Source organism: Physeter macrocephalus, chromosome 12 (genome assembly GCF_002837175.3).
Source record: "Physeter macrocephalus isolate SW-GA chromosome 12, ASM283717v5, whole genome shotgun sequence".
NCBI classification, from domain to species: Eukaryota; Metazoa; Chordata; class Mammalia; order Artiodactyla; family Physeteridae; genus Physeter; species Physeter macrocephalus.
In genome coordinates this window covers 76469689-76492658 of record NC_041225.1, presented here as the reverse complement: position 1 = coordinate 76492658, position 22970 = coordinate 76469689, and the positions used below count along the sequence as shown (strand labels likewise).

The 22970-nt window shown below is 41.1% G+C and overlaps 2 protein-coding genes across 9 annotated transcripts in view; one reads left to right on the top strand and one right to left on the bottom strand.

The window, feature by feature from the left end:
• Nucleotides 1-3583, top strand: part of USP34 (ubiquitin specific peptidase 34) — a 246281-nt gene extending 242698 nt beyond the window's left edge. For all 6 annotated transcript variants that reach the window (XM_024133566.3, XM_024133567.3, XM_028496944.2 and 3 more), the window contains 4 exons: nucleotides 747-887; nucleotides 991-1134; nucleotides 2038-2197; nucleotides 2381-3583. In XM_024133566.3, the coding sequence (XP_023989334.1) occupies nucleotides 747-887; nucleotides 991-1134; nucleotides 2038-2197; nucleotides 2381-2988 (1053 nt within the window). In that variant the 3' untranslated portion in view covers nucleotides 2989-3583. The remainder of the gene's footprint in view (nucleotides 1-746; nucleotides 888-990; nucleotides 1135-2037; nucleotides 2198-2380) is intronic.
• Nucleotides 3584-3731: 148 nt separating this feature from the next.
• The window catches only part of LOC102980711 (activator of 90 kDa heat shock protein ATPase homolog 2), a 32518-nt gene continuing 13279 nt past the window's right edge, over nucleotides 3732-22970 (bottom strand). For 2 of the 3 annotated variants that reach the window (XM_024133571.3, XM_055089200.1), the window contains exons 3-9: nucleotides 9869-9954; nucleotides 7673-7787; nucleotides 6513-6601; nucleotides 5717-5833; nucleotides 5200-5301; nucleotides 4605-4656; nucleotides 3732-4463 (exon numbers count right to left, since the gene is read on the bottom strand). In XM_024133571.3, coding sequence (XP_023989339.1) covers nucleotides 4291-4463; nucleotides 4605-4656; nucleotides 5200-5301; nucleotides 5717-5833; nucleotides 6513-6601; nucleotides 7673-7787; nucleotides 9869-9954 — 734 coding nt within the window. In that variant the 3' untranslated portion in view covers nucleotides 3732-4290. The remainder of the gene's footprint in view (nucleotides 4464-4604; nucleotides 4657-5199; nucleotides 5302-5716; nucleotides 5834-6512; nucleotides 6602-7672; nucleotides 7788-9868; nucleotides 9955-22970) is intronic. The other variant, XM_024133572.3, reaches the window with a different exon arrangement.

Sequence of the window (22970 nt, the reverse complement as noted above, 5' to 3'; positions counted from 1 at the left end):
TTTACTCAAAGACATACTACTTGTGTTTAAGAGCCATGACCATTTGAAAACAGGAAAACCAAATTTTAGTACAATTTCCAAATTTTGGGACCCACTAATTCTCTGTGTGAGATTATTAGGAAAAGAGGTTTGCTGTTTACCTTTGTGATATTTATGGGGCAGAAGGGTATTTACCAAATTACTATTGTTAATGAGATTATATAGTGAAAGTTTTAACTCATTTTAGGGAGTAAATCTAATTCTTAAAATTTGTCTTTTCTCTATGGGTCATTTGGTTATCAATTTTCCTCGAAAACATCATCCTATTTGTTAGTCTTATTTGTCCAGTCCTTATTAACTCTTAATGCTAGATAATAAAGCTGCATTTCTTTTAAAACATATTTGTTCAGTTTTGCCATTCAGACTTTTTACAAGTCTCCTAACTGTCACCCATTTAAGTCCAAGTTAGTAATATTTTAATCTATTGGGAGGACAGTTGCTGTGACTGAAAATTTAGTAGACTGAAGTAAAAATGGCTTTTCTGGGAATTCCCTGGTGATCCAGTGGTTAGGACTCTGTACTTCCACTGCTGAGGGCCCGGGTCGGGGAACTAAAGATCCTGCAAGCTGCAGCCAAAAAAAAAAAAAAAAAAAGTGGCTTTTCCAGTAGGATGTTAAATGACTTCGGATGTATATCATGAGCAGTGTATTTAAGATTTGCAGTTATTTCAGTGCTCAACCAATCAGTGCTTCTTTTCCCTACTTCAGTCGGCTATGTCAAAAAACTGTATCAAGCTTTTGTGTGAAGATCCTGTTTTTGCAGAATATATAAAATGTATCCTAATGGATGAAAGAACTTTCCTGAACAACAACATTGTCTACACATTCATGACACACTTTCTTCTAAAGGTATGTCACAAGTTGGAAACTCAGCATGTTACTTCCAGTTAGTTAGTGATTGTGCTTTCATTGTGTTGGTCTTTTGGAGATTTTTCTTAATCATCTTTTTCAGGTTCAAGGTCAGGTGTTTTCTGAAGCAAACTGTGCCAATTTGATCAGCACCCTGATTACAAATTTGATAAATCAGTATCAGAACCTGCAGTCTGATTTCACCAACAGAGTTGAAATTTCCAAAGCAAGTGCTGCTTTAAATGGGGTAAGAACTATGCAAGGGAATAGTCATGTACTTCAGAACTTTCCTTAAATCAACTCTAAATTTGGCCTTCATATGATTTTACTATATACATAACTTTATTATTCAAACTCTGGAAGTCACATATGATGAAAAAACTAACCAAATAAAAATGTGTTCACTCTGCCTTTTATGTATGTAGCACACACTTTCTGTTACCTTAGAAGACATGAGCTAATGTCATTAAATGCTAAGGGCAATGACCACTAAGGGGAGACATTCCCTTTATCTCTTTCTCACATTTTTTGAAATGTGACCTGTGATGTTTCTGTTAGTGCCTGCGACTCATAAGTAACAAAGTCAGATTAGTAATCTGAATATAAAGCCAGTTAAAACTAGGGAATCGCTTGCCTTCTATGGACTCCCACGAAAGCCATGTCATAGAATAATGAAACACCCTGGAAACATGCTTGCACACCCCAGTAGCAGCCTCCCAAGTAACAAAATGCTTAGATGCCAGAACAGATTATAGAGCTAAGTGAGGAAGACCTTATGACATCCACCAGAAACCAAGTAAAACTGATTCCTAGATTAATGAGGCCTAAATTGCTCATGGATCATTCAGGGTTTGCTTTTAAAATTCCTGTGTAATTTTTTTCCCCCCTTTTCCATTTTCAGAAAACACTATTTGGGTCTTCAGTCAGACTTAATTAGTGGTGTGGTGCATAAAATAATGGTATTAGTGACCTAGAACCAATGAAATATAAATAGTAGTATCATAACACTGGCTTTCTAGTTTTAACATTCTTCTAAAAATACCAGAGGAACCAGGATGGATTCCTGGAAGAGTAAACATGTGCATTTAAACTGTTAACGGTTGTAATGCTGGCTTTGGAATTTGAAGTGTTCCTATCTGGATTTCTGTAGGACTTGCGGGCACTTGCTTTGCTCCTGTCGGTACACACTCCCAAACAATTAAACCCAGCTCTAATTCCTACTCTGCAAGAGCTTTTAAGTAAATGCAGGACTTGTCTGCAGCAGAGAAACTCACTCCAAGAGCAAGAAGCCAAAGAAAGAAAAACTAAAGGTTAGCTTTATGGACTAATAAAATATTGACTTTAGGGTGGGAGAAGGGAAGAATACTGACTTTACAATAGCTGTGTGAGCCTCGTGAATATAAATGCTAAAAATCAGAATTTCCACAACCACCCCCAGTATATGATCTTAATAACTCCTTTCAGAGAATTTGTTTTGATGTTCCTTTTCACAGATGATGAAGGGGCAACTCCTGTTAAAAGAAGGCGTGTTAGCAGTGACGAGGAGCACACTGTAGACAGCTGCATCAGTGACATGAAAACAGAAACCAGGGAGGTCCTGACCCCAACTAGCACTTCAGACAATGAGACAAGAGACTCCTCAATTATCGACCCAGGAACTGAGCAAGATCTTCCTTCCCCTGAAAATAGTTCTGTTAAAGAATACCGAATGGAAGTTCCATCTTCGTTTTCAGAAGACACGTCAAATATCAGGTCACAGCATGCAGAAGAACAGTCCAACAATGTTAGATTTGAAGACTGTAAAGAATTTAAAGACCTCCACTGTTCCAAGGATTCTAACCTTGCGGAGGAAGAATCCGAGTTCCCTTCAACTTCTCTCTCTGCAGTTCTGTCTGACTTAGCTGACTTGAGAAGCTGTGACGGTCAAGCTTTGCCCTCCCAGGACCCTGAGGCTGCTTTATCACTCAGTTGTGGCCATTCCAGAGGACTCTTTAGTCACATGCAGCAGCACGACATTTTAGATACCCTGTGTAGGACCATTGAATCTACAATCCATGTGGTCACGAGGATATCTGGCAAAGGAAACCAAGCTGCTTCTTGACATTAGATGTAGCATGTCTACTTTTAAGGTCACCCCTCACCCCCAATGCTGTTTGTATAAGTTTTGCTTATTTCTGTTTTTGTGCTTCAGTTTGTCCAGTGCTGCTTGAATGGCAAGATAGATTTATAGGCTTAATTCTTGGTCAGGCAGAACTTCAGATGAAAAAATTTGCATCTTCAGTATACTTTCTAAAGGGCAATCAGATAATGAATATGTTTTATGTAATTAAGAGTTCACTGTAGTGGCTTTCATTTAATATGGCTGTCTGGGAGGAACAGGGTTCCCTGGCCCTGTACAATGTAATTTAAACTTACAGCATTTTTACTGTGTATAATATGGTGTCCTCTGTGCCAGTTTTGTACCTTATAATAGAGGCAGATTGCCTCCGATCGCTGTGGTTCTTATTATCAAAATTAAGTTTACTTGTATACGGAACAACCACAAGAAATTTGATTCTGTAAAGAATCCTCTTTAGCTGTGGCCTGGCAGTATATAAATGGTGCTTTATTTAACAGAATACCTGTGGAGGAAATAAAGCACACTTGATGTAAAAATAATTGTTTTATTTTTATTGACATGACTGATTGATTGATTGCTATTCTGTGCACTTAATTAAACTGATTGTGATGACTTTTTATTTGTTTACATACCTTGCTTCAAGTCTTCTCAGATGAAAGTAATGAGAAAACTGAATGGGGGAACATACTTACTTATCCATTATATTCTATTATTTCATTAGAAGTATAGTGGCAGTCCAAAAAGTACCTTTTTCCATAGACTTTTCAATCCTCACCACCCTGAAGTGCATAACTGCTGCAGGGAGAAGCATAACAATACAGCCAGCTCGCCCTCACTTCAGCATGCTTCTGAATGCAACATGCCACCGTTTCACGACCTAAGAGCTACACACCTTAAAAACCCTGAAGGTAAAATAAAGGAATAGTATTAACATGCCATTTATTTTTTGTCTTCCTGAACTAAAGTTACAGCTAAAACAGCAAGCTTGCTAGGACAAGCTTTAGCTTGGGACACTTCAACTATCTGTACTCAGGGATTCAGTCTACTCCCAGAGGAGCATCTATGGGAGGTAAAATACCTAATTTCACATTGCCTACTTTTAACTCAATGCAGAGTCTAGTCATAGTAAAGATTCGAACAATGCTTTCAATTCTAAGTTCATGGATTTCATCCAATATAAATTAAGAGTATTTGTTTTTTTAAAGGAATGACAGAGGGAAGAGGTAAACGTTACACTTTCTCTACTTACAAAAAGTAATGCCCTTATAAAATCTTCTAACTAACTCAACCATTTAGGGTGATCAGCTGCAGTAAACCTTGTATTTCTTCAAAATGCTGCTTCTGCCAACAGAATTTCATGTTCTCTTCTTCACAGACGGGAACTCCTTTACAGTCCAATTGTAATTCCGTCTGCCCTAGATTAGGCACAAAATTCAGTGCAACTATTGCATAGTGTTCTGGAAGAAAAAAAGGAAAGCTTATTACTGCATTATGAAAAGAAAAATTTAGCCATACAGTACCACTATTTGATTTTCATAGTAGGGGGAAAAAAAACTTGAGTGTTTTTGGACTTTAAACAAAAGGTGCTAATAACATACCTTCTGGCCAGTTCCTACATCTCCATTTCATGACGATCTTTTTATTTGTTAACTGAAAACAAAGGGGAAATTCCACTGAAAACATCTTTTAAAACTTCATACAATACTACAACAAACACCAAATCCTTTCATGAAAGCCCCTATGTACGAGAAGTAATCAGTGAACAACGTACACTCCCCATCTTCCAGTTTATATGCCAGCACCATTGAGAATTCATTGTCCCTAATGCCAAAATGTAACGGCAGTAACATCAAGGACAGAAGTGTGACAACCAATGCAGAACTGATGTCAACAGCAAGGCAACTGATATTTGGCAACACACACCCTAGTGGCAGAAACCTGAAACTTCTAGACCAAGAGTTGGGAGGAATTATACTTGTGTCTTCTAAAATCATAAACATTGCACAATTAACTGTGAAACTAAAAGCTTCAGCTTTTAGTATACATAACATTTTTTATTTTCCCTGTAACCAACTTTATAAAGTGGACAAGTTTCTGTGAACTCATAAAAACCAAAGCACATTAAAAAAAAAAAGCAATATTAACAGAAGTCAGTCCCAGCTTAACTTTCCTTTAACCTATAAGATTACTTACCAATTCTACATATTCACCAGTGATGTTCCCATCAAACATTTGGAATTTCCTTCCCTTTTCAGCTTCTAATACAGCAGGAGATTTAGAAAATTTTTGCACCAACTAACCAACCAAAACATACAATACACATGTTATTCCGGCATATGCTATCATGTTTTTAACCTAAATGTAAAGTACTAATATAACAGTTACTGTGGTTTGTGTTTGTTTAATTGTGAATACACAGCTTTTAATTATAGCTTTCTCTTTCTCTCCCTCTCTTTCAGAGGAAGAAAAGCTCAGTAAATTGCTCCAAACCCCTCAATGCTGATAAATTCCCCCCAAATGCCCGTCATTTACCCCCCTCAAATCTTTAGGATAACTTCCCCGCCTCAAGCTATCCTAAAGATTTCTAGATCTCTTCAATCAGAAAAACACGGCCATGCAGGAAACCAAGAACCAGCTTCAGTTCTTAGTGGTGTAGGTGTATTTTCTCCCAATGTCAGCATTTCAGATCCTGGCTTGAGATGTGACTTACATCTTTCACAGTGAAGATTCTGTACAGCTGCTCGATAGCTGTGTCAAACAGTTCCGTCATGTGCAGTGCCACAGTGGGAATCCTTACACCCAGTGCCACTGGAGAGGAGGCCTGAATCTCAAAAGAAAAGTTTCCAAAGCATAATTATTAGCATGACAAGAGATTTTAAAAATTAAGCCTTCCAGTCTTAGTAAAACACCAAAATGTCCCGCACACTATCCCTTCCACTAAAAGCCATTTTAGCGCCACCAATCCTACCTAGTCTTTATTTTGGAAACAGTTCAGTGCTCCTTAGTTCTGTTCCACTCCCAGGCTATGGCTTCACAGCCCAAATCCTATTTGGATATGTAAATAGGACCCAGGGAGCATAAAGATAAGCAGGTGAAAGATATCAGCACTTAAGGCCAAAGGGTGTCAATTCCCCATCACCGGATTCCAAGAACAGGATCTAATACCTCCCAATCCTCCAAAAGTCTGGAGAGAAGGTTCTTCCATTGTGGTATGTGACCTCAAAGTCACCTGCTGTTATTTGTTGCCTACCGAAACAACACTGCCTTTACAACAGTCTTGAACTAAATTCAATATTTATCCCACAAAAAGGATCCCTTCCATCAAGGATGAAAGTCTCATTTCATCATTTCCCCCAAAATGGCAAGGGATGCAAGGTGGATTAACTGGCCCATCTCAATATCCTTCATAGTTCTCCATCATCACAAGGCTGTTTAGAGTTTTGAAGCCTTCTCATTAAGCACTTCCTTTCTCCCCCTCCCTACATATCTGCCGCCAGAGATCATACCTGCAAGGTAGTCTCACTCAGTTTCCTTTTAACAGTCAATTCCTGGGTTGCCATAGCTTTGGTTGGTAAAATCATTCCCATTGTAAATTCTACAAAGAAAACATATGAGATGGTTTTAATAAAGAACTTTTCCCTTTTCAGCACAAATAGTAAGGCAGAAAACTGAAAACAGGATATAAGAATATAAAGGAACTGATATTTGTAAAAAATAATTCCTATAGCGTTTTGAGAATTTCAAGACCATTCTGTATTTTTTACATATAAAACTAATCATTAACCTGAGTTCCATGGCAACAAATGCCTTTTATCCTTTTCTTTTTATCAAATGCCTCACTTTTATCTAGTTCTTGATAAAACAGCATAATTTCCAAATGTTTTCCAAAAAGCTCCATTTTATACACCTAACTACTAATAGCTTTTGGCCTTCACTTACTGTCAAAGCCAGACACTTGGCTTATTGCTTCACCATCACCTCACAAAGCTTGGCCTCACAGTATTCAAGCCTGTGGGCCAGCAGCGTGTGTGATCTCTTAGGAAAAGTGTAAACCCCAAACCCATCTATGTCAATGCCTAGATACTCAGCAGAGTCCAAGGATGAGGTGCAGACATACAAGCCCTGCTGGCTATTTTACCTGGCAGGTAACTTCTCTAATTTAGGGAAGACAATAACCTCAATTCCACACAGTGAAGGGATTAAATAAGTCTCAACTACACCTGTAATACCTGCAGTCACTTTCATTCACTCATTCAACAAAAATTAAGCACCTACTACATGCCAGGCATTGTGCTAGATGCTGGAGATATAGCAGTGAACAAGACAGGCTCCTTCCATGCCTTCATGGAGCTTACAGTCTAGCAGAGAAGACAGACATTAAACAAATAATTATAAAAACAACTGATAAAATAATTATCATTCCAGAAAACTATCAACAATTCTGTAGGCAAAATGGTTCACGCTGTGGAAAATACTGATAATCAATAATTATGGTCTAACTCATGACTAGCTCTCAACCTCCAGACTACAATTTATCCTGCAGCATACAGAATTGTTTCTAGAGCTTTGGAAATCAGCCTAACCTGGGAATCCAGACCACAGTGCAGAGCATTATTTGGGTAAATGGAAAAGGGACCCTCTAGTTCACAAGGGATGCTGCCTTTACCCGTCTTAAGTGCCTTCAGGTAATCTCCAAGGGCTTCCCTGACCTTGGCGGTGCCTGCAGTTTTCATAAGATCCTTCAGTATATTCCCATCTCCTTTCTTTTTACTCACGTTCACCTACAAATCAGAAAAACACAAACCTAAGAAAAATCTGGTTTGACGTAATCTTACAATACTGGGACATATGGATGAGGGAACTGTGATGGTGAGGAAAGGGAAAGAAGTGGATGTAAGAGACGTGACAGGCTTTCTTCATATAGTTTGAGAAGATGTAAGGGTTTTTTAATCAAGGGTCCATTGACCTGGTTGGTGGCCAAATCTTGAACGGACTTCGTAGAATGTGAACCCCCCAATTTGCATACGTTTTGTGTGTATATATATTATATTGATGATGTAGTCCATGGCTTTCACAGGGTCTAGAAATGCGCTGTCTAGTATGGTAGCCGCTTAGCCACATGTGGCTACTGAGCACTTGCAATGCGGCTGGTATGATTTGAGATGTGCTATAAGTGTAAAATAATACACACCAGACTTTGAAGACTTAGTACCAAAAAAGAATGTAAAATAATCTCATTAATAACTTTGATACTAATTACATGTTAAAATGATATATTTTGAGTAAAATAAAAAAATATTAAAACTAATTTCATCTGTTTCTTTTAAATTTTTTAACATGGCTGCTAGAAAATTTTAAGTTCCTTATGTGGCTTGCATTATATTTCTATTGAACAGCGCTCATCTAGAACCCCAAAGCCAGTGTAATTAGAAAAACCAAGTTCCCAATATCCTGGTCTTGGGCTACATTTTTTTGTCAGGGAGGAGAGTTGGGAAAGGGAGAGGAAGAGGGAGAGGAAAGAAAAGAGGGAAGGATGGAAAGAATGGACAGGAGAGAGTGGGAGACAGGGAGAGGGAAGCATTAAAATGCTGCTCTGGGGATGCCTCTGTAGTAGCCTCAGAACGAAGAGGTGTTGGTTTCAAATATCTAGTGTCCCTGTGATTCGGTTGAGTTGGGCCTGCTCCCAGGCCCCAGTTCTAATCTGAAGAGTTTGTTCTGTAATACTATTGTACCACAGGCTGAATCTAAAAGACCAGTTTAGGGCTTCCCTGGTGGTGCAGTGGTTGAGAGTCCGTCTGCTGATGCAGGGGACACGGGTTCGTGCCCTGGTCCGGGAAGATCCCACATGCCACGGAGCGGCTGGGCCCGTGAGCCATGGCCGCTGAGCCTGCACGTCCGGAGCCTGTGCTCCGCGACGGGAGAGGCCACAACAGTGAGAGGCCCACGTACCGCAAAAAAAAATTTTTTTTAATAAAATAAAATAAAAAGACCAGTTGAATATGCTGCTGAAATACTTCTCAGCTGATGGATCTGAACACAGCAAAGTGAAATCACAACCCGAAGGCAGCAATCACACGTCTGAAGGTATGTCCGAGACAGCCCCACTTTTACGGCCTTTTATAAACTTTAAGAAAGGCAACTCATAGTGGCTCAGTGTAACTTAGTTTTTATATCTTGAAGGCCTTCACACTGAATACGTTCTCAAATCAAAAAAGACCCTGTATCAAACTATCTTCATTTGGAAAATATAGCTGCTGTACAAATGGTCTCGCCCCAAAACCAAGCTTTTGGCTGAAAGAGGGCACTAACTGTAAACCAAGTATGGAAGTTACACAGGCTCTATCTCCCAAGACAACCAGAAGAGCCAGTCAAAAGCAACACACACTAATTTACTAAAAACGTGGTATAACCAGGGGAGATCACAGCGAAAAGCTGAGAATTTTCACTATTGAAGGGAAAGAGCAATGATGCAGAGGAGAAGCAGCAAAATCCCATTCACCAAGCTGTGCAAAATAACTGAGCACTTTCCAGTATGTACACTGTCACATGTATCTGAAAGGTGAATTAACCTAGTGTCACAGATGAGGAGGCCACGGAGGGTGCAGTCACCTGCCTGGGCCCAACTCCTGGTCCACAGGGGTCTAGGGCTTCCCCAGCGTGCTCTTCCTCCTGCACCACTCTCCCACCCCAAGCTGCGCCCTGGTACAGCTATCCTCCTTGGCAAACGAGCCCTCACTGCTCACCAAAACTACCGTACAAGCACCACACAGTCTGATTAACAGTTTTTCAAATGCCCAACATGTCTAACAGAAACTTGATTAAAAAAAAAAAGAATAGAAAGAAACTCCATCAGATACCTCACCTCAGTGTCATCTACTTCATTTTCTTCAGACAGGTTGGGTATTTCAATCAACCCCTTGTGCTTCGCACCAGATTCTTTAATTATACCTAAAATGAGCAAAATACGTTCCTCAATTACAAAGTAACAGCCAGTTTACGTAAATCTGCCCTGCCTAACTGAACAGCCCACCCTCCTCACAGGGCACCACCACCGTGGGGACGAGGCAAACCAAGCCTTCCTCACCACACATGCGCCCAAACCGACCCTGCTCCCCTGGCCCACATCACAGGTAAGCACCCTGGGAAGGCGGGGGTAAGAACCTGGCAAGTAAAGTGCACACACGATCAGGGGCCATGTGGAAGCACGGGACTGGAGTAAACGGCTCTGTTAACCAATGTTTCTTCTTTCATCCCCCAATATTCTTTACCAAGTCAAAGCAGGATAAAGGGCTGTCTTGAAGAGGAGTCACAAAAGGGACAGGAAGGCAAAAAGGGACAATGAGTTCTGATCACAGAAAGAGTGAGGGGAGGGAGGTGTGGCCTGGGGAAGTTTGTGTGGACTCTATGCAGCTGATTTCTTTCAAGACCAGAGTGTTGACTTCAATGACGACATCAAGATGGTGACATAGGTTATTCCTGACTTCAGTCCCCCTCACAAAAAGACCAACTAGCTGCTATCCATGGACAAGACAACACTGTGAAAATCCCAAAACCCAGAGGTAAGGGTGAACACTCTCCTGGACCAGAGGCAGAAAAGGACTGCATTAGAAGGCTATGAGGAGTGGTTTAATACTCTGACCAAACTGCCCCTGCGCCAGGCCAACACAGAACCACACTGAGAGGGCCCCACTGCAGTTTTTCCAGCAGGGAAAGAGGGCAGAAGGTGGACATGCAGGTCCCCCGGCACTGTTGGATGCTTCCTGGGACGGTCACTGGGGTCTCGACTCATGGAGACCACTGGGAATCAGACAGGGATGGAGAAGGGGGGCAGGGCTTTCAGCAACCAGTGCTCAAATCCGGATGGGCCATGTTCCTGCTTGCAGCAGTGCATGAGCAGAGCTCAGCTGGCAATTCTGCCTGATTTGGGTCCCCAGGCAACAGGCCAAAGCCAGCTGTGGAGCCCATTCTACCACCCGACAAATTCATAGCTCCACTCAACTGCTGAGTGTAGCTTCCCATCCTGCCCATCCAGGAAGCCTGACCAGAGAACGTGGGCAGCCTTAGAGCCCATCCAAATAGCCCCGCTTGGGCAGGGAGCCAAGAATAGCCTCTGGCCCTGCGTAACCAAGGGTCCTGAACAGTGACCCTAAGCAGCCTTGGAACCCAGCCTACAGCCCTGCCCAATTGCTTAACACAGCTGTGGCCTTGTCCAGACAAAGAGCCCAGCAGAGACCCCACCCCACAGAGAACAGTCTCTAGCCTCCCCAACTGCGGGATACAGCTGGAAGCCCCTCCTGACCAGAAAGCACAGCCTGCAACCTTGTTCAACAGCTGAGCATACTCAGCACCCTATGGATGGTGAAGCCAGGCCTGCAGACCTGCCCAACTTCAAGGCACAATCTGTGTCCCCACCTGGTCACAGAACACAGCCTGAGACAAGGTCCTACCATGAAACCCTGCCTGCAGCCCTGCCTGAACACAGAGTCCAGCCAGCAGCACCACCTGGTCAGGGAGCATAGCCTGAGACCCCACTTAACCAGCAGCAATGGCAAAGCCCAGTCCATAACCCTGCCCAACCATAGAGTCCAACCAGTGGCACCACCCTGCCAGGGAACACAGCCAGTGTTCCACAGACTCTGCCCAACCAAGGGTAACTGCAGAGCCCAGCTAACAGCCCCACATAACCACGGAGCACAGCCAGCAACCCTGCCCAGTCAGGGAGCCCACTCAGCAGCCCTGCTTAAACATGGAGCCCAGCAGACTCACCCAACCACAAAGCCCAGCTACTGGTAATCCCCTACCCTGACCTCAGAGCACACTCAACTGGAGAGGCTGACAGCAAGCCCTGCCTGCCCATGGACACTACTAGTTGACACATCCAATAACCCAAGTTGAATGGTGAAGGTTTTTCCCTGCCAAAGCAAACCTGTAAAACATTGAAGAAGAGACCACTTACTTATATGTATACACAGATAACAGTGCAAGGAATCAAGGCTCAAGAAAAATCAGGTAAACATGACACCACCAAAAGAACCAAATAAAGCTCTAACAACTGACCCAAAGAAATGGAGATGTATGAACTATATGACCAGGAATTCAGAATAAACCTCTTAAAGAATTTAGTGAACTATAAGAACACACAGACAACTAAATGAAATTAGGAAAATAATGCATGAACAAAGTAAGTTCAAAAAAGAAACAGAAATCATTAAAAAAAACAAAGCCAGCAAAATTCCTGGAGCTAAAGCATACAATGACTGTACTGAAGAATTCAATAGAGAGCTTCAACAGCTAACCTGACCTAGTAGAAGAAAACAGTTAGTAAACTAGAAGATGGGTTATTTGAAATTGTCCAGTCAGAGAAACAAAAAAGAAAAAAGAATGAAAAAGAGTGAAGAAACAATATGGATGTCATGTGATACCATCAAATGAAATAACACATGCATTATGGAAGTCCCAGAAGGAAAAGAGAAAGAAAGGGACAGAAAGTCTATTTAAAACAATAATGGCTGAAAACTCCCCAAACCTGAGAAGAGAAATGGACATCCAGATTCATAAGGCCCAAAGGAACCCCAAATAGGTTGAACTCAAAAAAGGCTGCACCAAGACACATTACAGTTAAATTGTCAAAAATCAAAAACAAAAAGAACTTTGAAAGCAGCAAGAGAAAAGCGACTCCTCACATACAAGGGAGCTTCATAAGGCTACAGGTGGATTTCTCAACAGAAACTTGACAGGCCAGTGGGATGATATACTCATAATACTGAAAGAAACAATATGTCATCCAAGAATACTACACCCAGCAAAGCTGTCCTTCAGAAGTAAAAGAGAGATAGAGACTTTCCCAAACAAACAAAACCTGAGGGGGCTCAATGTCACTAAACCTGCCTTATAAGAAATGCTAAAGGACATTCTTCAAGCTGAAATAAAAGGATGCTAGTTAGCATCATAAATACATATGAATGTGTAAAACTCACTGGTAACAATAAATATACAAAGTCAGATGATCTAATATTGCAATGGTGGTGTGTAATTCTCTTACAACTCTACATTAAAAGTTAAAAAACAAATGAATTTAAAATAACCATAACTATGAGAATTTGTTATTGGATACACAATGTAAAAATATGTAAATTTTAACATCAATAACCTAAAATGTGAGGGGGGAAGAAGTATAAATTTCTGTATGCTATCAAATTTAAGTTATCAGTTTAAATAGGGTGTTATAAATATATTTTATATACATCTCAGGTTAAACACAAAGGAAAAACCACAAAAGGTTATGATAAAGGACTCAAAGCATACCAGCACAAAAAGGCAGCAAATGACTAAAGAGCTGGCAAGAGAGGAAGCAAAGAACATAGGATCTACAAAACAGTTAGGAAAGAATTAATGAAATGTCAATAGTAAGTCCTTACCTATCAATAGTTACTTTAAATATAAATGGATTAAATTCTCCAATCAAAAGGCACAGAATGGCTGACTGGATGAAAAAAAAACAAGATCCAACGACATGCTGCCTACAAGACTCACTTTAGCTTTAAGGATACACATAAACTGAGAGTAGAGGGATGGAAACAGATACTTCAAGGAAATATTAACCAAAAGAAAGCAGGAGTAGCTATACTTACATTAGACAAATAAGACTTTAAGCTAAAAATGGTCAAAACAAACAAAGAAAGTCATTATATAATGCTAAAGGTGTCAATTCATCAAGATATAATAATTGTAAATACTTATGCACCTAATACTGCAGCACCTAAATATATAAAGCAATTACTTAGAAAACTTATAAGGAGAAATAAACAGCAATACAATAATAGTTGGGGACTTTAATGCCCTACTCTCAACAATGGATATATCATCCAGACAGAAAACCAATAGGGAAATATCAGGTCTGAACAATACTATACATGAAATAGACCTAACAAGCATATACTGAACATTCCATCAAAGAGCAACAGACTACGCATTTTTCTCAAGCACCCACAGAACATTTTCTAGGATAAATCATAAGGCCACAAAACAGGTCTCAACAAATTCAAAAAGATGGAAATTATAATAAGTATCTTTTCCAACCACAAATGGTATGAAACTAGAAATCAGTAACAGAAGAAAAGCTGGAAAGTTCACAAATACATGGAAATTAAAATACTCCTGAACAACTAATGGCTCAAAGAAATCAAAGGGAAAATTTAAAAATATCTTGGTACAAATAAAAATGTAAACACAGGGCTTCCCTGGTGGCGCAGTGGTTGAGAGTCCGCCTGCCGATGCAGGGGACACGGGTTCGTGCCCTGGTCCAGGAAGATCCCATATGCCGTGGAGCGGCTGGGCCCGTGAGCCATGGCCACTGAGCCTGCGCGTCCAGAGCCTGCGCGTCCGGAGCCTGTGCTCTGCAACGGGAGAGGCCACAAAAGTGAGAGGCCCGTGTACCGCAAAAAAATAAAAAATAAAAAAATAAACATAAACACTTATGAGATGCAGTAAAACCAGTTCTAAGAGAGAAGTTTGTAGCTATAAACTCATACAACGACAAAAAAAAAGAAATATCTCATATAAAGAGCCGGACATTACACATCAAGGAACTAGAAAAAGAACAAACTAAGCCCAAAGTGAGCAGACGAGATAACGAGCAATCTACAGATTCAATGTAATGCCTGTTAAAATTCCAATGGCATTTTTCATAGAAATAGAACAAACAATCCTAAAATTTGTATGCAAGCACAAAACACCCCAGACAGCATGAGCAATCTTGACAAAGAACAAAGCTGAAGGCATCATACTTCCTAATTTCAAACTATATTATAAAGATATAGTAATCAAAAGAGTATGGTATTGGCATAAAAAACAGGTACACAGATCAATGGAAGAGAATAGAGAGCCCCAAAATAAACCCATGCATATGTGGTCAATTAAGCGCTGACAAAGGAGTCAAGAATATACAGTGAGGGGGCTTCCCTGGTGGTGCAGTGGTTGAGAATCCGCCTGCCGATGCAGGGGACACAGGTTCGTGCCCCGGTCCGGGAAGATCCCACATGCCGCGGAGTGGGTGGGCCCGTGAGCCACGGCCACTGAGCCTGTGCGTCTGGAGCCTGTGCTCCACAACGAGAGAGGCCACAACAGTGAGAGGTTTGTGTACCACAAAAAAAAAAAAAAGAATATACAGTGAGGAAAGAACAGTCTCCTCAATAAATGATGTTGAGAAAACTGGCAGCCACAAGCAAAACAATGATACTGGACCACTATCTTACACCATACACAAAAAATTAACTCAAAGTGAACTAAAGACTTGAACCTAAGACCTGAAACCACAAAAGCCCTAGAAGAATACATAGGTGATAAGCTCCTTGACAATGGTCTTGGCAATGATTTTTAGATTTAACACCAAAAGCAAATATAAACAAGCGGGACTAAAACTAAAAAGCTTCTGCAAAGAAAACCCAACAAAATGAAAAGGTGGGCTTCCCTGGTGGCGCAGTGGTTGAGAGTCCACCTGCTGATGCAGGGGACACGGGTTTGTGCCCCGGTCTGGGAGGATCCCATCATGCCGCGGAGCAGCTGGGCCTGTGAGCCATGGCCGCTGAGCCTGCGCGTCCAGAGCCTGCGCGTCCGGAGCCTGTGCTCTGCAACGGGAGAGGCCACAACAGTGAGAGGCCCGTGTACCGCAAAAAAATAAAAAATAAAAAAAATAAACATAAACACTTATGAGATGCAGTAAAACCAGTTCTAAGAGGGAAGTTTGTAGCTATAAACTCATACAACGACAAAAAAAAAAGAAATATCTCATATAAAGAGCCTGACATTACACATCAAGGAACTAGAAAAAGAACAAACTAAGCCCAAAGTGAGCAGAAGAGATAGCGAGCAATCTACAGATTCAATATAATGCCTGTTAAAATTCCAATGGCATTTTTCATAGAAATAGAACAAACAATCCTAAAATTTGTATGCAAGCACAAAACACCCCAAACAGCCTAAGCAATCTTGACAAAGAACAAAGCTGAAGGCATCATACTTCCTGATTTCAAACTATATTATAAAGATATAGTAATCAAAAGAGTTATGGTATTGGCATAAAAAACAGGTACATAGATCAATGGAAGAGAATAGAGAGCCCCAAAATAAACCCATGCATATGTGGTCAATTAAGCGCTGACAAAGGAGTCAAGAATATACAGTGAGGGAGCGACCACAACAGTGAGAGGCCTGCGTACCAAAAAAAAAAAAAAAAAAAAAATGAAAAGGCAACCTACTGAATGAGAAAAAATATTTGTAAATTATGTATATGATAAGGGGTTAATATCCAAAATATATAAGGTACTTATAAAACTCAATAACAAAAAACAATCTGGTTAGAAAATAGGCAGAAAATCTGAAGAGACATTTTTCCAAAGAAGACATACAAATGGCCAACAGGTACATGAAATGGTGTTCAACATCACGGAATTATACATCAAAAGCACAATGCGATATCACCTCACACCTGTTACAGTGTCTTTTATTAACAACTTACTGACCAGAGATGTATTAATATGTCTTTTGTTACCTGAACGTTATTGACCGGAGACATATCAATACATTTTTAGAGAGTGATACAATTAACATCACCTTGCAAAGTTGTTAGAGCTTAAAATTGATCAAGCGTTCATTAATCAACTTATGATTGTCGTTAACATTCACAATTTTCTCTGTTAGGTTTTTGTTCCAACCTTTTATATATTATGAATGCAAGTTTAGTACCGTAAAATTTTCAAAAATGACACATCGTGAAATTTTGAGTGAAGAATTTGTTGGTCAATTTTATGCAGATACTTCCTCTGATTGTCCGAGCAACATATATACTAGTGTCTCAGAAGATGATAATTCTTCAGAATACAGTTGATTCAGACGATGTGAATATTAGACCAACAAAAAGACAAAAAACCTTAGTGATTGATTCTGATACAGAAAGTGAAAATGAAACTCACCATGCTGGAGAATGCTCCTTTGCTTCTACAGAAGAGTGGATTGAAGACATTTCATGAAAATTAGAATACTTTACAGGTGTGTCAGGTGTAACTACTGAATGTAATAACCCACAAAGTGTTAGTGACATAACAGAATTAATTTTTTTTTTGGCAATAACTTTTTCGAGTTGGTCGCTTCTCAAACAAACTGGTATCACCAACAGCATGAAAAATCATATAAAGAGTATGGTAAGGCTTTAAAATGGACTGATGTAACCAATAGTGACATGAAGAAATTTCTTGGATTAATAATTTTGATGGGACAAATAAGAAAGTCACACTGGAAAGAATATTGGTTGACTGATCCCTTACTTGAAACACCTGTCTTTCCAAAGATTCTGACAAGAATAAGGTTCAAACAAATAATGACAGCTCTTCACTTTAATAACTCCGAAACTCCACTTCCTACAGACAGAATTTCAAAAGTTAAAACTCTTTTGGATTATTTTCTACCAAAATTTCAATCGATCTATACACAAACAAGAGCTATCACTTGATGAGGTAATGATAAAGTGGAGAGGACAACTCAGATTCAAAACCTACAATCCCAGAAAACTTCCAAAATATGGAATTTTGGTCAGGATGGTTAGCGAAAGTGAAACCGGATATATATGCTACCTTGAGATTTACACAGGTGAAGGAAAGAAACTTCAAGAAACAATATTATCAGTCCTACAACCTTATCTTGGTTCATAGCACCATATGTACCAAGACAATTATTACAACAGTGTGTCCCCATCTGAAATACTGTTGAAAAATAAAACCAGAGTTTGTGGGACTATAAGAGAGAATTGTGGTCTACCAAACCAATTAAAGGAGAAATCTAAAAATCTACAGGGGGAGAAATGACATTCTTATGGAAGGGAGAAGTGATTCTTCTTATATGGAAAGACAAGAGGCTAGTCCACATAGTGACAACTATTCATGATGCCTCCATAACATCTACAGGAAAGGAAGACAGGAGGACTGGCCATCAGATAACTAAGCCCACTTGTATATTAGAGTATAATACATATATGAGGGACTTCCCCGGTGGTACAGTGGATAACACTCCGTGCTCCCAATGCAGGGGGACCAGGTTCAATCCCTGGTCAGGGAACTAGATCCCACATGCATGCTGCAACTAACAGTTCGCATGCCACAACTAAGGAGCCCTGGAGCCATAACTAAGGAACCCGTCTGCCACAACTGAGCCCACGTGCCACAACTAAGGAGCTGGCAAGCCACAACTAAGGAGCCCACTTGCCGCAACTAAAACCTGGTGCAACCAAATAAATAAATATTTTAAAAATATAGAATCACATCAAAAACAAAACAAAACACAACAAAAATATATGAAAGGAGTTCATCAATCCATCAATATCTGGCAAACTTCAATATCCTCCAGAAAACTCGAAAATGGTATAAGAAAGTGGGTTTCTGTTTGAGTAATTACAGTTTATTCAATGCGTTTAAAATTTATTGTAGCCTTAATGCACGTAATAAAATGACTTAACAAGCAATTTTTGTTAGCAGTAGCTAGAGAATGGGTAACTGACCAGTCCAGTGAATGTAGTGATAGTCCCACACCTGGTGTTTCTTGTGGCATTTCTAAAAGAGCCCCTCCACAAAGATCCACCTTGTTGACTATCAGGTAAAATAAAAGAACATATTCTATATGAAATAATACCCACAGGACTAATAAAAAATGCCACCACAAAGTGTAGAATGTGCTGTTCCAGGAGAAAGCACAGTGAAAAGTATATTTGTAACAGATGTTCTTTCCCCTGCACAGAGCTGCCTGCTTTACTGCCTATCACACTCTAATGAAATAATAGAATGCTTTAGTAAGACATGTACTAAGTTTCAAATAAATACATTAAGTGAAAAAAAAGTTGTTGATATTTACTCAAACAAAGGTGTTTCAATATTCACTTACATAACAAATTACCAGCCACAGGCGTTAGTTTCTGCAAAAATCCCCCAGTCAGTAATGTGTTAAAAAGGAAAGAAATAGTGAGTGCTGGCAAGGATGTGGAGAAAAAGAAACCCTTGTGCACTGCTGGTAGGAATGTAAACTGGTGCAACCACTATGGAAAACAGTATGAAGGTTCCTCCAAAAGTTAAAAATAGAACTACCATATGATCCAGCAATTCCAGTTCTGGGTATATATCCAAAGGAAACAATAACACTAATTTGAAAATATATATACATCCACATGTTCACTGCAGCATATTTACAATAGCTAAGACATGAAAGCAACCCAAGTGTCTGTCAGTGGATGAACAGATAAAGAAAATGTAGTACATACACACAATGGAATATTATTTAGCTATAAAAAAGAAAAAAACTCCTGCCAATTGTAGCAACCTGGATGGAACTTGAGGGCATTATGCTAAATAAAATAAGTCAGAAAGACAAATACTATTTGATCTCACTTATATGTGGAATCTAAAAGAAAAAAATAAAACGAAAAACCAAAGTTGGACTTCCCTGGTGGCGCAGTGGTTAAGAATCCGCCTGTAAACGCAGGGGACATGGGTTTGAGCCCTGGTCCTGGAAGATCCCACATGCTGTGGAACAACTAAGCACGTGCATCACAACTACTGAGCCTGCACTCTGGAGCCTGCGAGCCACAACTACTGAGCCCACGCACCACTACTACTGAAGCCTGAGCACCTAGAGCCAGTGCTCCACAACAAAGAGAAGCCACTGCAATGAGAAGCCCACGCACCACAACGAACAGTGGTCCCCACTCGCCACAACTAGAGAAGGCCCACGTGCAGCAACTAAAGACCCAATGCAGCCAAAAATTAATTAATTTTAAAAAAAGAAGATGCACGGACACAGAAATTTTTTAAAAAAAAATCCAAAGTCATAGATACAGAGAACAGATTAGTGGTTGCCAGAGACAGGGGGTGGTGGAATGGGTAAAACGGGTGAAAGTGGTCAAAAGTACAAATTTCCAGTTATAAAAAATAAGTCATGGGGATGTAATACACAGTATGGTAACTATAATAATACTATATAGTATATTTGAAAGAAAGTAAACCTTAAAAAGTCTCATCACAAGAAAAAAGAAAATCTTATAACTGTATGGTGATGAATGTTAACTAGACTTATTGTGGTCACCATTTCTTGATGTGTACAAATATACAATCATTATAACGCAAAGCGAATATAATGTTATATGTCTATTATATCTCAATTTTAAAAAGGGATAAAGATTAGAGCAAAAATAAATGAAACATGGGACTTCCCTGGTGGTGCAGTGGTTAAGAATCTGCCTGCCAATGCAGGGGACACGGGTTCGATCCCTGGTCCGGGAAGATACCACATGCTGTGGAGCAACTAAGCCCATTTGCCACAACTACGGAGCCTGTGCTGTAGAGCCCGCGATCCACAACTACTGAGCCCATGTGCCACAACTTCTGAAACCCATGTGCCTAGAGCCCATGCCCCACAACAAGAGAAGCCACCACAATGAGAAGCCTGTGCACCACAACGAAGAGTAGCCCCCGCTCACTGCAACTAGAGAAAGCCCGTGCGCAGCAATGAAGACCCAATGCAGCCAAAAAAATAAATAAATAAAATAAACGAAACAGAGAATAGGAAAACAATAGAAAAGATTAATAAAACAAAGAGCTGGTTCTTTGAAAAGATAAACAATACTGACGACGGTGAGGGAAGATGGCAGAAGAGTAAGACGCGGAGATCACCTTCCTCCCCACAGATACATCAGAAATACATCTACACGTGGAACAACTCCTACAGAACACCCACTGAACGCTGGCAGAAGACCTTGTGGAGCAACTAAGCCCATTTGCCACAACTACGGAGCCTGTGCTGTAGAGCCCGCGATCCACAACTACTGAGCCCATGTGCCACAACTTCTGAAACCCATGTGCCTAGAGCCCATGCCCCACAACAAGAGAAGCCACCACAATGAGAAGCCTGTGCACCACAACGAAGAGTAGCCCCCGCTCACTGCAACTGGGGGACACTTTGAAGCCGCGGAGGAGAGCGCAGTAACAGGGTGTGGAGGGCAAAGCGGAGAGATTCCCACACAGAGGATCAGTGCAGACCGACACTCACCAGCCCGAGAGGCTTGTCTGCTCACCCACTGGGGTGGGCGGGGGCTGGGAGCTGAGGCTCGGGGCTTCGGTGGTGGGATCGCAGGGAGAGGACTGGCAGCGTGAACATAACCTGAAGGGGTTAGTGCACCACGGCTAGCCGGGAGGCAGCCCGGGGAAAAAGTCTGGACCTGCTGAAGAAGCAAGAGACTTTTTCTTGCCTTTTTGTTTTCTGGTGCGTGAGGAGAGGGGATTAAGAGCGCTGCTTAAAGGAGCTCCAGAGATGGGCACGAGCCACGGCTATCAGTGCGGACCCCAGAGACGGGCATGAGACGCTAAGGCTGCTGCTGCCGCCACCAAGAAGCCTGTGTGCGAGCACAGGTCACTATCCACACCTCCCCCCCGGGAGCCTGTGCAGCCCGCCACTGCCAGGGTCCCGTGATCCAGGGACAACTTCCCCGGGAGAACGCACGGCGCGCCTCAGGCTGGTGCAACGTCACGCTGGCCTCTGCCACTGCAGGCTCGCCCCGCATTCCGTGCCCCTCCCTCCCCCGGCCTGAGTGAGCCAGAGCCCCCCAACCAGCGGCTCCTTTAACCCTGTCCTGTCTGAGCGAAGAACAGACGCCCTCAGGCGACCTACACACAGAGGTGAGTCCAAATCCAAAGCTGAACCCCGGGAGCTGTGCGAACAAAGAAGAGGAAGGGAAATTTCTCCCAGCAGCCTCAGAAGCAGCAGATTAAAGCTCCATAATCAACTTGATGTACCCTGCATCGGTAGAATACCTGAATAGACAACAAATCATCCCAAATTGAAGAGGTGGACTTTGAGAGCAAGATATATTATTTTTTCCCCTTTTCCTCTTTTTGTGAGAGTGTATGTGTATGCTTCTGTGTGAGATTTTGTCTGTATAGCTTTGCTTTCACCACTTGTCCTAGGGTTCTATCCGTCCATTTTTTGTCTTTTTTTACTTTAAAAAATTTTTTTTCTTAATAATTATTTTTTATTTCAATAACTTTATTTTATTTTATCTTACTTTATTTTATTTTATCCTCTTTCTTTCTTTCTACTTTTTCTCCCTTTTATTCAGAGCCGTGTGGGTGAAAGGCTCTTGGTGCTCCAGCCGGGAGTCAGTGCTGTGCCTCTGAGGTGGGAGAGCCAAGTTCAGGACACTGATCCACAAGAGACCTCCCAGCTCCATGTAATATCAAACGGCGAAAATCTCCCAGAGATCTCCATCTCAACACCAACACCCAGCTTCACTCAACAACCAGCAACCTACAGTGCTGGACACCCTATGCCAAACAACTAGCAAGACAGGAACACAACCCCACCCATTAGCAGAGAGGCTGCCTAAAATCATAATAAGGCCACAGACACCCCAAAACACACCACCAGACGTGGACCTGCCCACCAGAAAGACAAGATCCAGCCTCATCCACCAGAACACAGGCACTAGTCCCCTCCACCAGGAAGCCTACACAACCCACTGAACCAACCTTAGCCACTGGGGGCAGACACCAAAAACAACGGGAACTAAGAACCTGCAGCCTAGAAAAAGGAGACCCCAAAAACAGTAAGATAAGCAAATTGAGAAGACAGAAAAACACACAGCAGATGAAGGAGCAAGGTAAAAACCTATGGATAAGTGACCAGGAAGATAAAATAGTAGAAATAACTTCTGCAGAACAGAATAAAGAAAAAAGAATGAAAATAATTTAGGACAGTCTCAGAGACCTCTGCGACAATATTAAATGCACCAACATTCTAATTATAGGGGTCCCAGAAGACAAAGAGAAAAAGAAAGGGACTGAGAAAATATCTGAAAAGATTATAGTTGAAAACTTCCATAATATGGGAAAGGAAATAGTCAATCAAGTCCAGGAAGTGCAGAGAGTCCCATA